Raw genomic sequence first — 17838 nt, 5'->3', positions numbered from 1 at the left:
CGAGAGCGGACGCAAGCGCTGCAAGTGTGACTCGCAAACACACCTCTTCGGCGCCGTGTCAGCCGTGGACTCCCTGCTCACCATCGAGGCACCACTGAGGGTAGTTCGCCGCGCGGGCGTCGCCTGTAGGATCACTCTGCTGCCAAATGTACCGCAGGCAGCGCTCAAGACCTCCCTGGCTAGCACCGTGGCCAACCTGCGGCTGGCAGAACACGGGCAGATGGGACGCGAAGGCGAGCGCTGCAAGCGTCACTCGTGAACTGGTCTCTTCGGCGTCGTATCTCACGTGGCGAAAGCAGCGGCATGCCGGCGCAGAGCACGCCGATACCTGTGCGCATAGGCGTGCGCACAGGGAGGGGGGGGGGGCAGGGGGGGGGGGCGGCCGCCCCCCCTAATCACCTAAGAGGGGGGGCGCAAAATCTGCCCCGTACATTGACCTTTCTAGTCACCTAAGAGGGGGGTGGGGCGCAAAATCTGTCCCATACATTGACTTAGTAGGGTAGGGGGGCGCTGCGATGAACCTTTGCCCCCCCCCCCCCCTGATGGGGAACACTGCGCACGCCTATGCCTGTGCGAAGGCATGCTCGAATGCTATCGCTGTCGGATTTTGACCCAGGACCTCCAAGTACCGAGATTCCGAGAAATCCCGTACAAATGGAAGAACCGGTGACATCTGATAGTCCAATAGAAGAAGACGCTGAGATCGATCCGAGGCCCCCTACGACAGCATTCCAGATGATAATTGGGAAGGACTAGGGTAAAGTTTCCGATCTACAATAAAATGCGTACATTTTATGACATTTTGATATGTACATTCTATATTGATATTTCTCGTAGTGTGCATATTTAAATATATATAGATGGGTCATTCCATGCCAACTGTCCCAGACGTGGCGCTCGCACATAGATTTTGCTGGTAAAATTTGTCTTTTTCCTGTAGGGGAGTTAGTAACTTCCCTACAGACTTGGTCCACGTCAACGTATGTCAAGCCCGCAAAAAAGGATTTCCAAGTCCAAAACTCTGCCCCTAACCAAAACCGGCCTAACCTAATCTAAGCTTGAGTGCATAAGTTTGGTGTTTTCTGAGTGATTAGACGGTTTTCTTTTGTCCACAAACTTCTTAGCGTTGTCGGATTAACAGGTTACTAGAGGCGTAAACGGGTGTGGTCGGTTCGTTGGCGCCGTCAGGCGACGCAGCGTCATATATTAGACAAATGGTTGTAACCAAGCGTACTCCGTACGGGCCAAAACTTCCTTTTAGTAACTGCGCCCCTAATCCTTACAGTCTTCACGTCAGTAAAGCTATATAAAGAATAAATAAGAAAAAAATAAAAGAAATGTGTTCTATGAATTCTTCGCATCAGTCGTAGCGTACGATACCTGCTTAGGTTCGCCGCCATCTTTATTTTACACGGAGTGAGAAATACAAAGTAAGCAAAAATACAATCAAGCAACCAAAACTAAGAGCCTCGTCGAGGGTAAAACGGGAACAAACGCTACTGGTGTTAGCCGTGAGTGAGCGAAATACATTTTAACAGCCATAATGAGCGCAAAAAGTTTGATAAAAATATGAAACGCGATTGTGCAGTTCTTGGACAGCTTCAAAACAGCGTAAAGAACGACACGAACAAGACAAGATTGAAAGACACCACAGCGCTGTGTTTCCTTCAAACTTGTCCGTGTAGTTCGTTGCGCTGTTTCCAAGCAACTAGCCCAGTTATCGATTCTTCTACTGATTGCGCAGTATAAAAATCGGGGGACGCTTAAGCTTTGTCTTTCAGAGTTGAACGCGATAGCGATATCCGACCCCCCATTCTCATCGTGCTCTATTTTGCTTGTCATTATGTTCAGTCGCCCGGTCTCACACACGCACACACACACACACACACACACACACACTCGACATACCTATAGTAAAGGCAAAGGTTTCCGCCCTCTTCAACAGCACTTTTATGACAGCAGTGTACTCACTACGTGTGTCTAAGAGAATACGCGCACTAATATGTATGCCCTTCGTAATGGGCGGCATGCTTTAAACCAGCAGCAATTACGTGATACTTTTTCGAAGTTGCGATGCACCCCCTACGTGTTCGTAAGGCAATACGCGCAGTAATGTGTGTGCCTTTTGTAATGGGTGGCCGGCTTTAAACCACCAACTCGTTATGCAGTTCACATGGTGTGACGCCCGATGGCAATATACGCTTGTACCCCGTTTTACTGCGATATTAAATCTCGTACTGTGACACCTGTAAACACGACGCGTATATTTGTGAAGCATTAAAGTTAATTTCAGTGCAGTTCCAAGCTATGGAGTGGCTCTGGGGTAGAACACCTGTTTGCCACGCAGACGGCCTGGGTTCGATTCTCACTCGAACCTAACATTGCTTATTACTTATTTTTTCGGTCACGGACAAGACGATTATTTTTCGCTCACAACCAACGACGCCGACACCGACACTCTAATTTCTGCGGAACGAGCTCTTTAACGCTATCGCGTTGAAATCGCACCATTGGATTTCACATCAAGAGATCAGGTTGTGGAACCCCATATATCCTTAGTTTACATACGACAAACGGTGAGCTTCCGCCGCAATGTTTAAACGACCCTGACACCGTTTGAGTGTCTCCGTTGTTTGAGTTGCGGCCGTTTCCGCATTCCTATCCCATCGTTCAACAGTGATCGCAGCGGACAATTCTTTCCTCTTACGATGTGGGCTGTCGAATGAGGTGCGTGATTCACCAGTCTACCGAATCTATGATGGTGCGGTGCTTGTAATACAGACTCGAATATGTTTTATGATGCAGTTGCGTAATCAACTGACAACATGCGACATAAAGGATAAATTTACAAAGGAAGTACCATATATAATCAATTTAACAAACAGGCAACTGCGAAGACGAATTCGTTTAAACAAACCGGTCCCTACTATCCAGGTAAATGTGCCCCGAGAAAAATAAGTGAGTTCAAGTAGTTTACTTACCATAATTTTAGTCTTATAGGCATGCATTGCAACGACTCAAATTCTGTTAAGTGATTCTTTGAGGTGCGTGTGATAATACAAAAATTTTCTGTGCTTAATGAGTGTTGAAATGACCATGACACGAGCGCATGTATGTATGTATGTATGTATGTATGTATGTATGTATGTATGTATGTATGTATGTATGTATGTATGTATGTATGTATGTATGTATGTATGTATGTATGTATGTACGTATTAATGTATGTATGTATGTATGTATGTATGTATGTATGTATGTATGTATGTATGTATGTATGTATGTAGAGAGAAAGAGAAATGAAGTCAACACATAAATATGTAGCCTCCATATACGCGCATGTTTTATATAACAAAAAATTCGGCAGATCCCACGTACCGTGGGAATCGAAGTTACGCGAAGCATGCGCAAGAAAGTGACTTTGGCGTAATTTTTCACGTTGAGCAAAACGTGACGGAATGACGCTAGAGAAATGTGCAAATGGTATACACACACACATATGTTGAAGAGTCGCACATGTGTTACATAACCAGTTGTTTACAGTTGCGCAACGATGCCAACAGTAACGTGGGTGTTACCAACACGAGACATGGGAAGCTGGTATGTAATGCTTATATTCTTCAGTATTGGATAGCACGGATTCGAACAGGAACACTAAAGAATGAACACAGATGCACAGGACAGGCGCTAGTCGCAACTAAGCTTTCTTCAGAAAAATTTCTCTAGATATATAGACAGCCGAGTGGCACACACAGGCGCACAGCACGTACGTTACACTCACAGTTACAGTTGTTACAGTTGCGTTTCAGTTGTTATGCTTATACTTGTCCGTTATAACGGGCAACGCACGCATGTTTCATGAACTCGTCGGCATGTGTGAAAGGGGTTTTTGAGAGTTCTTGAACAAGGCCATCATCACCGTGATCAGTGAGCACCAGCAGCTGGACAGGACTTGTTATCGGATCCGTTCGTGATCGCGACTACGAATGGTCTAGTAGTAGTGAAGTGCGAGGTATAGTACAGCTGGTGGAAATCGTGAATCACTCTTACTAAGAAATGATCTATGATGCGTCCAGTCCTGGACCTGGCAACGAGGTCTTGTGACGCCCTGTCATATCCGAGCCGTCTTTCGTGCAGTGTATGAAGCAGGCGTTGTTGGGTTTTAATAAATCGATGTTCAAGTCACCGGTAATGATGAGGGGCATGGTCCCTCGGCATAGTTATTGTAGGAAGCACTGACCCAAATTTTTGCGCAATCCATGTGGTCTACGTTACGGACCACGCGAACGAGTGGATGGTAGTCGAGCGACTTCCAAGGCTGTTTTGTATTCAGCTCCCTCAATTTCTTTGCGTCGTCCGCCGCGGTGGTGTAGCGGCTACGGTGATCGGTTGATGAGCCAAAGGTCGCGGGTTCGATTCCGGTCGCGGCGAATGCATTTCGATGGAGGCAAAATGATAAAGGCCCGTGATAACTAACGTGCCCAATGTCAGTGCACGTTAAAAAAACATTGGTTAAAGTTGTTTATCACTTTCTTCGCGTGTCAATGTGTATTTTAGCGGTTACTGTGTTGACTGAGACTGTATCACCTGTGGCAAATACCCGTATAGCATGACTCTGGTATGCGGGTATGGGCCACACGTGACTGAGAGAAAGGGTTTCATGACGTACGCGACAGGTATTTTGCGTTATTCATGTCATGACCAGTGAATGGTGTTATTCAAGCACTGATCCTCTGCTATGCCACTTTTAATATATTACAACCTATGGAGACGACCAGGAGAGCGCCCAGACGTAGGCGACTGGCTAGATAGATAGATAGATAGATAGATAGATAGATAGATAGATAGATAGATAGATAGATAGAAACGCCCAAAGTGTCTGAGGTTCGCTAAGAAATGCTTCGCATTTAAAATACGCCCGCGTCTCTCTCTCTCTAAGAGAGAGAGAGAAAGAGAACCACGAACGCCACGACACGGATCACCTCTTTTCTGGACTGTTGCACGGAAGTACAAAAGCTGACGTCACAATCTCAGCAGTGCATTTCTGGGGCGTCACGTACGTTACCAACAGCACTGAGAGGATTATGGCGGCGCCCAGGGAGCCTTTGTTGACAAGGTACATGCAGTGTCACTGGAATAATTAAAACAACAATAAAAAGGCAGCATGTGGCATTCACCTGTTTGTCCATCATGCCCAGGAGGCCCGTCTTTGGCGGCTCGTCGGCATGGTGCTCGGTGTGGTTATCGGGCAGGCCGACGCTGATCTTGAACGAGCAGTAGCTCGGATGAAGCGTGCTGATGTTGAGCGCCCGCAGCACGACGCTGTCCGAGGCCCTGGTCGTAGGCACGTTCAGGCAGTCGTCGAAGGACGCCAGGAAGCTGAACGTGCCCCCCATCACCGACACTGGCAGCTTGGCCTGGGCGTCCGTCACTGCGTACAGTCGCGCCACTTACGTTAATGAAGTGTACGGTTGTTGTTGTTCTGTAAAGCGGTGTTCCGAACACAATACTACGCTCTGTGGCAGAAAAACCGAATGAGACCGTTATGTTCGCAACTTTCGAAACCCGTTCTTGTTTTGTTTTTTTTTTAACTTTTTTCCTAAGGTGCCCGAACGTAGTCGGTGCACACATTAATGAACGCTAATTAGCGAGGACGTGCATTAAGGCGCGAGCAAGTACATTTCCTAGCTGCGTAGCTTGAGATTTCACGAAGGAATGCTCGGTTTCACGCGTTTAGGAGAACGCTTGTAAGGTGTATTTAAAACGGGGATAACGACAAAAGACTCGCTCCGACATCACGAGCCCACCTTGTTGCTGGGCGCTATTGAGCGCATTTTCAAGAGAAGCTTGTCCTGATTCACATATTTCGGTGGCGGCGTCGCATGCGAAAACCCGGAGCCGGAGAGCGTATACAGAAATGCGGCCCGCGAAGGTGCGCGCCGGTCACACGCGCGTTTTGTATGCGCTGTTTCGCAATAACCGATGCTGTCTCGATCGTAGAATTGTCGACGATCAGCCGTTTCTCACGTGGCAATCGAGGTGAGTTGTCATTTCACGTTGCCACACTTCATTGTTGCCTGGTTATGAACGCATGACCGTCGTTGTTGCCTGTAGCAACAGAAACGTTGCGCTGGTGAGCACGTGCGCGAAGCTTCGATTCCCGGCATGGGGCAAGGAAAAGGTTAGGCGGAAGCATTGTGCAATGCGATACGAAGAAAGAAAGAAAGAAAGAAAGAAAGAAAGAAAGAAAGAAAGAAAGAAAGAAAGAAAGAAAGAAAGAAAGAAAGAAAGAAAGAAAGAAAGAAAGAAAGAAAGGTAGTATACCGTCAGGCACGCACACACCAAGCTTCGCTTGTAACCATTTTCCTGATAGGGCAAGGATTCCTGTATTTTTTTTTTTAAGTTCTTAACATAACGTGCATGTTTCTATATAGACACAATCCTCACCCCAAGCTCCCTCATATAAAAAAAACGAAAACAAACAAAGGAAGGAGGAAGAAGAACAAGCGATAGCACACCTTTCGCACTTAGCGAGCGTATATAGGTTGTTCACCTTCTAGCGGACGTTGTTGTGGTGAAATTCAACAAAAAGAATTCCGCTGCGCTGGCCGGCCGTCTCAATAGAATTGAAAACAGTTCGTTATCTGAAACCCGATGGCAACAAGAGCGGCAGACGCAGTGGCTGCACGGTAGTATTTATACGCAAAGTGACAACGTGGGTTGATTCATTGCGGATGAATGTGGTGATAGCATCCGATAGGGACTTCATTCATCCATCGCATTGACCTGCCGATTCGATTTTGTTGCGTAATTCATTTTACGTTGTATTGCCCCAGGAAGGACGACGACGGTTTTCAACGACGTGCTTAATTGCGTTATCATATATATATATATATATATATATATATATATATATATATATATATACCTCACGATGCCAGTTTGCAGCGCCGTCTCTTGATATAACAAGAGAGAGAGAAATACACTTTACTGTGTGACCAGGCTTGATCCCAAAGGTGGGTAGCCATGGCTCGCTGCTGCCGCCCGAGCCCTGTCCACCAACCATAGTAGGTTTCCAAGGTCTTGCGTGAGCAGCAGAGCCTCCCACTTCTCTTCTAGTTGTTCTGGTTTTGCTCTGTTCGGCTCGTTAGCACTTCGGAATGAAATTAACGAAAGCACTTACGAATAAAATTAAATTCCGGAATTTTACGTGCAATAGCCAAGATATGATCAAGAGGCGCACCTTAGTGAAGGACTCCGGATTAATCTTGACACTCTGAGGTTTACTCGACGTGCGCCTAAATATAAGTACAAGGGTCCAGTGGCGTCTCCGCATTTCGTTCCCATCGAAATGCGGCGGGGAATTGAACCCGCGCCCTCAGTGCTTAGAATTGCAACGCCTTAGCCGATAAGCCACCATGGCGGTTAAAGATGCCATGTTGAGGTCTCGTTCGAAATGAAGGCAATTGATTACTTTTTGTCTACGCTGCTTACGTGTCTTCTGCTACCCCATTCGTTGCCATCGTAACGATAAGAATTATAATCGTCACCCTTACGCCACATGTCATATCCCGCATTGCCTCGGCGCATATGGTGCAAGCTAGGTCTCCAGGACGAAGGAAGTGGCGTCTGAAGCGCTCCGTGATTGAAGTGACTGTGCTTGCGCACGAGCAGCGCCACCGATTGACTCACAGTGCTTAACCGCTCTGTCTTTGCAATAATTTTTTTTTTCTCTCGGTCCGACGTTCAGTTGCTTAGTTATCCCAGTTTCTGCAGCTCCTACTGTATATTGATGCGACATTCCATCGGAGCGTGCACCAAGTCCCAACTGCAGTGCACGGCGCCACGTGTGCGTTACCATGAGCACGCGAGTGACATCTCGGAGCCTCTAGTGCAGCAGGCTGTCTTGAAAGTAACACTCCGGCGTTGTCTTACGCGTGCTTGAATGTGCGGGTAATAAAACAGTGCGAGTTTCCGTTCTGCATAGAGGCTGCCTCGTCTCTCCTTCCCTTCGGTCAGAACGTGTTCGATTATTATTTCTCTTTCTTGCTATTCTTTGCCTGCGGCGACGCTTCTGTATTTAGTCGAAGTGTCCCGTGACATGGCGGTAGGTGTATCGAATAACTTCCGCTAAAGCAGCTCGCCCGCGGCGCGTGGCGTGACTCAGCGGACGCACTGGGCTTTACGCCACACTCATCCGCTATGGCTGAATTCCTTCCCGTCGTTTGAAGGCAGCCTTTAGACTGCGCCTCTAACCACGCATTTATATAAACTGAATTCGGCCCGTATACCGCTGCATAACGTGTGTCTCGTCCTCGTGAGCGTGCTACGCATACATGCCGCGATTCATGTCAGGGGGCACGCGTGACGTAACAAAACGGGCTGCCTATCGGAGGGTGCCGCTGTAGTCTTGCGGTTTTTTATCTTTTACAACAAACCAAAAGTACTATATACGGTATACGCATATGCATGAAAACGGTTTGATTGGCGCATTCCACATTTCACAACCTTGTTCATTCACGTCGCGCTATACAAAAAAATTCGGCAGATCCCACGTACCGTGGGAGTCGATGTTATGCGAAGCATGCGTCGGGAAGGTGACTGAGCGACACGTTACAAAATGACGCTAAAGATCAGTATATATTTTATACGCACACATATATAAGTTGAAGAGCCGCATATGTGTTATATAACCAGTTATTTACGGTTGGGTAACGCTGCCAATGGCAACGTGGGTATTACCAACACCAGAAGCGGTAAGCTGATATGTAGTGCTTATACGTGTCCCGAGAACGCACGCACGTTTCACGAACCCGTCTGCATGTGTGCAAGAAGTTCTTGACAGTTCTTGAACAAGGGCATCATCACCGTGATCAGTGAGTACCAGCAGCTGGTCATGACTTGTTATAGGATACGGTCGTGATCGTGGTGACGAGGGGTCCATGTGTAGTGAAGTATGTGGTATAATAGAGCTGTTGGAAGTCGTGGATGCCTCGGTCATTTCGTCGACAAATTATCTGTCGACAGAGCCGGCGACATGTCGGAAGCTGAAGCCACCCTTCGCGTTTGTGAGGCATAGGACGTCGAGGCTGGTAGGCCTGGATAGTGCTACGTAGACCAGCATCAGTGGAGGGTGTTTGTCGTATTCGTAGACTACCTGGGCATATGTGGCCTACGTAGCCTAGTCTACAAAGCGGCTGTCAATCAATCTGGCACCATCCTCGGTCAGCATGAGGCCATCGCCCAGCCTCGTAACGAATGAAGAGGATACTGCGTCGTTCTGGTGGACGAAGTGCACTTTACGGTGCGGTGATGTGGATATCATATGTAACTTTCGTTAATGTATTCCTCCGGGGTCGAGCAATGCTTCGATATAGCTTGCTGAATTATAGGAAAACAAACGTAACGTTTATTAGACTGCTATAAAAGCGGAGCCAACACTGGAACTACAGACGTTAATCTGATATGACGCCTGTATCGTAGGAGTACACATCGTAGGAGTATCATGTAGTGTTTATTGCTTTCTTGTAAGATTAGATAGCCAGCACCACAACGACAGCACCGCTATTACGCATGCGTAGGCTGTTTTTCTAAGCCACTTTATTGACCTGGCGTGGCTCAGTTGTAGAATACCTGATTGCCACGCAGAATGCTTGGGTTCGATTCCTGCTGGGACCCTAATTTTCATTCTTTCCATTCGTTGAGTCAACGCGGCAGATGTTGGTTTTCCTTACCGCTCTAGCATTTAGGTTACCAATGTCGGTTCGCGCCCTTCCTGGTTAAATATAAACTGTCAATCACCTGTGGCGCATACCCGTACCCCGCGGCCCGTGGTAAACGGGTATGTGCCACACGTGTCTAGTGGAAAGGGTTTGACGACGTACGCGACAGGATTTTAGCGTTATTCATGTCAAGACCCGGCAATCATATTCGTCAAATCCTCTTACCCTCCCATGCAAATTTTGGTCTACGCCAAGTTATGGAGGCGATCATGAGAGCACCTAGACGTAGGCGGCTAGATAGATAGATAGATAGATAGATAGATAGATAGATACGTAGATAGAAACGCTCAAAGTGCCAGAGGTTCGCTAAGAAATGCTTCGCATTTAAAACAAGAAAACCGTCGTTTTAACAGCCCAAGGTGGTGGCGCCCATGTATCGTATGCAATATCGTCTATATCTATGTAGAAAAGCGTGCACGAGAAATGCGCCGTATATGCTATACGTAAGCGCAGCCTTATAAAGGCGTGTATATACACTTTGTGCGGCGGCGCCTTTTTGACGACTGTGGGCCGACCTCTCCACCTTGCTCCGAATAAGCACACGCACGCGAGCACGTAAGCGAGCAAACAAGCCCATCATCGTACATCGTACTTTCCCTCTCTTTCTCGGCCGGGAAAAAATCGCCGTTCCAGCCTGCCCGTTCGCCACCTTTTGATATCTATTACCCCGCCCGGTGGAAGTGGGGAAGGGGAAGGGGGGGGGGAGGGGCGCTTGAGATCAGCGCCCCGCAAATCACTCACGCAACTTATCAGCCGTGTTCTGGCAGCGGTGCGAGTACTCGACAGAGAGTCCGCGCACCGCTTGTCGGGGCCCCTTCTCGCAAACCCTTGTCGCGCGCCATCGTGGAAACGACGGCAAACAACGCGGAGAAACTACGATAGACGTGTAATTATGAGAGAAACGAGCAAAAATGAGAAGTGAAAAGGGTAATAGACGCGCATTTTTTTTTTTTTTTTGGAAAATGGAGTTTCTGATCAGCCTCAGAATTGTACCAAAAAAAATATAAATTAATCGAAAAATAGTACTCGCAACGATAGGGGGACTCTAACATTACAAAGGAGAAACGTGTTAACGTCAAAACTCAGATACGTCCGTTGTTTAACGCCTTGGTTTTTTCCTGTGGTGATGCGCAAACTGGTGGAACTTGCAGAAATATGAAAGAAGAAAGGTAGATTCCCATGAGCTTTGGTGCTGGCGTAGTGTTTCCATGATTCCACGGACTGTAAAATGCCAAAACCTCACAGCCATGAGTGAGATTAGCTCCGAAAAATGTTTCGAAACGGAGATCCCGAAACTAAAGGCTTCCTATCTTGGTCATGTGCATGCGGGCTGCCGGTTCGTTGGAGCGTAAATTACTGCTAGCCAAAGTGAAAGGCAAAGGAAAAGGAGATCAAGACCTGTTCGCGAGAAGGTAAGATGGCGTTCTTCATGCCAAAGGGAGAGGCATGAGCATATAAAAATCGTATTTCAGCACAAGTTTTATACCAGTTAATACGAGTAGACCGTTCTGGCGTTCATACACACTTGCAGTGTCACCTGGTATTGTCAGCGACTTGATGATATACGACAGCAACTACAACAACATCAACAACAACAATGCATTTGAAAGCTAATATACGCGTACAGCACGTTTTTGCTGATGCTATAATGCCGAAAGCCAATGAGCACTAGGTAACTTTCCTAACGGCGTACGTTCTCAAAATTGAAAGCGTATAGATAAACTCAAGCTTCCACCGCTCTTCTCTATTCTTGGACCGCGCTTTTGTTGTTAAAGAACCCTGCATAGTCGACAGGGGCGTAGCCAGGATTTTATTTTCAGACGGGTCCGACACCCCTGTGTGTGTGTGTGTGTGTGTGTGTGTGTGTGTGTGTGTGTGTGTGTGTGTGTGTGTGTGTGTGTGTGTGTGTGTGTGTGTGCGTGCGTGCGTGCGTGTGTGTGTGTGTGTGTGTGTGTGTGTGTGTGTGTGTGTGTGTGTGTGTGTGTGTGTGTGTGTGTGTGTGTGTGTGTGTGTGTGTGTGTGTGTGTGTGTGTGTGTTCGTAGTTCCACCACTGCTGCGTCCAGTTTGACCAGTTAAATTTAAACGAGCAGTCTCACTCGAAGAAAATTTCACCGAGAAACGCTTCTTTGCGGCTAGAAATTGTTACCAATCCGACCGAAGCTCGGTCAATTACGAAGGTACCGTGAGAGAATATCTTATGACCAAATATGAAGCGAATTCCTGCTAGACATATGTAAGCAGTTAAGAATCCAGCGAGGGCATTATTTAGTTCCCCCGATTGCTTCACTGGGTAAAATACATTGTCTGATCTCCATGAAACATTCTTACCACTCTGTAAGGCATGCCCAAAATTAGCTGTTCCTTTGCGTTTGACATAAATATCCCCATGATACAGCGAATTGTTGTTTGTGCACCACCTCTAAGGTCACTGCACCGTAGCAGCGAATGCACATCATCTCGGGCGGCGCAAGAGCGGATCGGTTGCACGTACCCGGCCGTGAGCAACGCCTACAGATAACACACTCAAAAGCACAGTTAGACCGATTGTGCTATCGGTGTCCAAGAAGCATGTATGTTCCGCTATGCTTGAGTTTTGCGATGCTTTGAGCATTCATGGAATGGATAAATGTGGGGCTTCTCTGTTTTCGAATACTCGCCGTCGCTGGTTAATCCGTTGTATCCGAGTAAAAGTCACGCTTGTCTCATCGCTATACACTTTAAGCCGTCTCCGGAAGCGTGGTGAATGCTGCGCAATCGCAAAGCAAACACTTCAACATGACGATGTCGGTTTGTTAGCTCAAAGATTGCTAACTGAAGACAGTGTGCGACTTATTTCTGCTACAGGAAACCTTTCCTTGCCTTCTCGTTTTGTGTGATCAGCGAAACCTAATATACCTCGGATGTAATCATAGATGCTGTCCACTTGACCTTAGGCGCAAGCAATGCAACTTCTCGGGGAGTAAGTTCACACTTATTGAAACAAAGAACGAGCAAGGTATAGCCTCGCATAAAATGTTACATTTGTCAGCCAAGCACGTTGTACACGAATACCGGAAGTTTGCCGGATAGTTATTTATCTACCCGAACAATTATTTGTGTACTCGTTGATTTCAACATGCACGCATCATTCCTGCTAAGCCCTATTGGTCCAAGAGTCAGTTGCAAGACAGGTGAATAGACATATCGTTATGTTGGCTGTAACTTTATCCAGCTTCCCCTTCCCCGCACTAACGCTTCTCCCAATATAGAACATTGACCCTACGTTCTCTGGCACACAGTTCTTCTCTGAAGGAGGCTCACGAATAATAAGGGACTGCGTTTGTCGCTTCATACCTAGAAAAAAAATGAAAGCACGCGAACCTCGGCTTTGCCCTGGGTTAAGCAGTGCGGTTCTCTGGCTCACAATGCAGCCCAGAAGTCAAGGTTCACGTACTTTTCGTTGCTTCTACTCGTGCAACGCATAGCCGATCATATCAAGGAGACTGCGACTGGCGCACGCACTCACTGAGTATGGCCCACTCCTCGCCATGGGAGAGCGCCCTGAAGTACTGCACCATGGAGTCCACGCATCCTGCGCAGTCGATGTTCTGCTTCTGCTCCTTGTTGGCGTTGCAGATGACCGGCAGCATGGGCAGCAGAATGGATGACGCGCGCTCCAAGTCGATGCCCATCGACTTGAGGTCCATGGTTCGCACGGGCCCCGCTACCAGCAGCAGGGCCAGCAGTGGCCAGCAGAGGCGACTCGCCATGACGTCCCGCAAGCCGCGCCGAGAGACTCCCGAAGTCGAGCGCTCAGGTCGTACCAGTGCCGCCGCCGTGCACTCTTATCGCCGGTGGCGGGTCCCTCATCGCTCGCCCCTGATAAGCGGGCCCGATGCGATCGTCCGGTAGCCGAGCCGGTGCAAAGTCTGTGTAGGCCAGAGGAGAGGAGAAGTCATACATGTGAGTGAGAAAGTGCGCGGCCGCACTTGCGAGCCGGCCGTCCCGAGTGCATGTACCGTCGTGATTGAAAATAGGCAGTAATAACGCTCCACGGTCGCGGGAGGCATACCGGCGACGAGAGCCACGGAGAGCATGTTTTCGCGGCACTGGCGTCTTTCTTTGTACCCATGCATCAACGAGCCGGAACTACTACATGGCATAGTGTACATGCAAACAGTACTCGAGCGCTTACAAGGACGCGCGCTTGCACACTGGCCGCGGCAAGTGACCATGGGAGTGAATCGAGCATGGCCCCGAGATAAATGCTTTGTGTGCTTAACGGATACTTGTAAATATCGGATGCGTTTCGTCGACAGTCTGAGCATATACTGACATTGGCGCGATACGCGGACGAGTCACACTTAAAACCGCTGTATGGAAGCCTGTTTGCCCGTCGACGTTTGACAGATATATTATACTCGGGAAGCTGGCGTGATTCAGAGTGGAAGGTTCACTGAGTTGGTCGGGGCATATTTGTACTCTGTATATATGTCTAAATGGAAGGAAGCCTTACTGAAACTTTCCTGCAACCGCGCGTACGAGTTGCCTCTCAATTTCATATTGCTGTGTGAGTTTCAGTTTACGCAGATGGTATACCATCTACAATGCTAAAATAGACTGGCTATTTGAGAGCTTCATCCTTTTCCTATTTAGGCGTCCTATGGGTGAGTGAGTTGTCAGTTGCTTCTGGATTCACCGAAATAGTGTTTCGGCTCGTGCCGCGGCAGAACAGCGCCAGACCTACAGCGCCACCTATCAGCCTCTTAATGCCGTATACCCATTGCCCTTGCTAAATAGTGCTGCCGCATACACCTACAGCGAACATTCATAAAGAAAAGATTCGGTGCACCACGCGAGATCTTATACCCCCGCGGGGTTACGACCTCCCGAGTGGCCTTACTTGTCAAGAGGGGTATCGCTGCGTGGGTGCGGTAGTCACGCTTTCAATCCGAGCGAAGTGGGGCTACATCGACACCGCTTCGAGCTGCCCGTTCTGCCCTGCGCCACTGCGGGAAGCCGACTTCCGTCACCTTAGATGGACATGCCCTGGGCTACAAAAGGCTCGTCGACGCCACCACTTTCGGCGTTCGGTACTTCACTATACACCAGGCCACTATAGACCTATATCTGCAAACGAAAATTAGCCGAGATGGGAGCTTTTCCAGCACATGAGCCCCTAAAACCCCCATGCCCCAATCATTTACTCCGTGGTAGCGGGGTGAAGTCGGCACATGTCGTCGTAAAACGCCCCTTGCTTAATGAGGGAGTTTATGAACGACATGACCTTGTTAAACTCCCCACGGAGTTTTAGGTCACGTGGTTATAAACTGCCTATGGGAGGTTTAAAAAGTATTTTTGGTCGTGACGTGTGTGTCACGTGGTTAGAAACTCTCTATGGGAGTTTTAGAAACCAGTTTTGGTCGTGATGTGCGTGCGTGTGTGAATGTGCGTGTGTGTACGGGCATCTGTTTGCAGCGAGGATTTGCAACGGCCGGTTGGTTTGTCTAGAGGTGTACGACTATTTTCTCCACTCAACCGTTCTGGTCAGAGACAAGTTCAACTCGCGCCAGCGTCCGACCGCGAACACATCGAGCTGGCTGTCCCGTGTTTATTCTCCCGTCAAGCGGCAGTGCCCATGCACACGAGTGCAAGCCTCCGACACGCCACGGATACCTCGCTTCAACGTGCCGAGTTACGAAGAACTGCGAAGAATCATTTCATCGGTAACAAAAGTAAGCTGTTGCGATCGTCAGCGGGTTGTTTCTGGAGTTTCACCGGCTAAAACTTCGAAGCAGTAAGAAGTAGGCTTCGCTACGTCGTCGGCATCAAGCCGGCCGGCGGCCGGTGTGAAAGCTTCGCCGGCGACGCGCTCGCTCCGACCACCGGCAACGCTTGCTTCTCGGAGTGTCACCGAAACGATGCTTCACCGGCTGCAACTTCTAAGCGGTAAGAAGGCTTCGCTACGTCGTCGGTACCAAGCCGGCGACGTAGCGAACTCGCACCGCCACACCGGTCGCCGTGGTGAGTTCTACGAGCTCGCACCGGCCACCGGTGAAGCAAAGAATATGTTTCACAGAAAATAAAAGCTGCTGGAATGAATAAGCTTAAATTGTCTCTTTTGCGCCATGCAACCACCGCTGTCAAACGTCTAGCGCGAAGGCGAGCGCCGATACGAGACAGATTGAACCAACGTGCGACCGCCGATGTACTGCGAGCAACAGGAACCGCGACTACGAGCCGTCTCGTTCGTTGTAAGTGCATCGCTCCGTAGCTTAACGCGGACAGCGGACTCGGATAGCGGCAGTGTGTGTGTAAAAAAAAACGGCGACGAAAACTGTACAGCAGCAAGTATTTTGTGATCGCGAGCTGTCGTTCATCGTATAGCCGTGCCGTACTCCTGGGAGAGGCCTAGCGACGCCGTCGGCCACAACGCATTTCTTCGCCGGTGTTGCTCGTGAATGTGTGCCGCTGAAGCGTTCGTGCACGGCCGCTCGTGGTTCGTGTACGATTATGTGCATTTTACAGACTCACGCACAGTACTGCTAAGGCGGATACATCCCATGCGACAGAGTGCCAGCTGATAATCAAAATTCGCTAATTAAGAAGGCGTTGAATGTTAGGTGGGTTTATAGTAAAAGATAGGTGTGCCTCAGTGGTATCTATAAGCTCATCACAAATTTACACGTACGCCATGAATGTTTGTTGCTTAATTTCGGGGAAAAGAAGTGTCCCATCTGAGCCACATTGGAGGTCAAGATGTGGTGCCTATATATACTCGGTGACCAAAGTTTGCTTGTGAAGCGCTGGTGGTGAGTTGTTGTCAGTGTGAGTGTTGTATTACTTTGCGAACATTGTGTGCATGTTTGTGTACGTGTGATCCAGTTTGCGTGTTTCGATGCTAATTTAATTAAAAAGCAAAAAGCATTTTTTTCTTTTTGATGGTTATAAAAATTTACTCCCATATTTACCTGGAAAAGCTCCCCTATGGATGTAAACAAAAACTCCCCTCTGTCCATCCAAAAACCCCGTCCTGTTGGGGAGTAAATTTTTTACTCCGTCCGGACGGTGTTTTTAAAACCCCCATCAGGGCGTGCGCTAGAGGACAAGCCATTTACTCCCATCTCGGCTTATTTTTGCTAACAGTGTACAGTAGTGGGTCTACAGCCCACACTGCAGGTCTCTTCTAGGGTTCACGTGTGACGTCTTTCGATGACGTAGGCTGAACTAATGCAATCAAGAAAAACGCCAGTGAGTGAATACGACCGAAATCAGCGCGTGATTGTGACCACAAATTAAAATCATACGCTGTCTGTAGGCTCAAAAGGCCCCTTTAGAGTGCTTGATTTTTTTTTTTTAAATGGATATAGTTCGTGAAGGATCTTATTTAAAGTAACTGTTGGGTTTAGTAGAACAGAGGTTTGGGCAAGTTGGTTCGGATTCATCATGAAAACAGCGCAGCAAGACGAGGACGAAGAAAGAAACAACGGGACGGGTTTCTTTCTTCGTCACCGTGTTGCTGCGCTGTTTTCAAGATGTAACTGTTGGGTCCTCCTTCTGTTCCTTTTTTTCCCTCTTGTCCATTTTTCTCTATATTTTCGAAGTGGAAAGGGGAGGTGATGGTTTGGAACGTTGCACCGTGCTGCATATCTCCCTGCTCTGTTGTCCAAAAGGAGTGTTCGTGGAAGCGTAGAGTGGCAGGTCGAGATAGTTGCCAACGGTGGGACGCGACGACAACAGCTTTTATGTAGTGTGCAAGAAACAGAATCACCACATATGAAGCGCAACAATGGATACCAGACTGAGCTACGCTGCATGTTACGTGCATGTACCATAAATGCACCTTTGTAACAGCACCTTTGCCTCATCTGATGCGGCGCTGTTACGTTTTGTAAACTCTAGTGACCGGAAGTTGCCGATGCTAAGGAACTGGACAGGCTGGTAGCGCATGTTACTCGTGTTATTTTCCACGCCCACCTCGTGCACCGCCCGGTCCAAACTTCAAGAGGACAGACTGTGTAGTGGGCCGCTCATCGTAATATGGTCAGATCATGTTCCTCATCGGTCAACTTTGTC

The 17838-nt window shown here is 48.3% G+C and overlaps 1 protein-coding gene across 1 annotated transcript in view; it reads right to left on the bottom strand.

The window, feature by feature from the left end:
* LOC119391765 (nose resistant to fluoxetine protein 6) overlaps positions 1 to 17838 on the bottom strand; it is a 66058-nt gene that overhangs the window by 21067 nt on the left and 27153 nt on the right. The window contains exons 2-3 of the mRNA XM_037659417.2: positions 13289 to 13691; positions 5178 to 5431 (exon numbers count right to left, since the gene is read on the bottom strand). Of these exons, the coding sequence (XP_037515345.1) occupies positions 5178 to 5431; positions 13289 to 13532 (498 nt within the window). The 5' untranslated portion in view covers positions 13533 to 13691. The remainder of the gene's footprint in view (positions 1 to 5177; positions 5432 to 13288; positions 13692 to 17838) is intronic.

Source organism: Rhipicephalus sanguineus, chromosome 1 (assembly GCF_013339695.2).
Source record: "Rhipicephalus sanguineus isolate Rsan-2018 chromosome 1, BIME_Rsan_1.4, whole genome shotgun sequence".
NCBI classification, from domain to species: Eukaryota; Metazoa; Arthropoda; class Arachnida; order Ixodida; family Ixodidae; genus Rhipicephalus; species Rhipicephalus sanguineus.
This window is presented reverse-complemented; position numbering and strand designations above follow the sequence as displayed.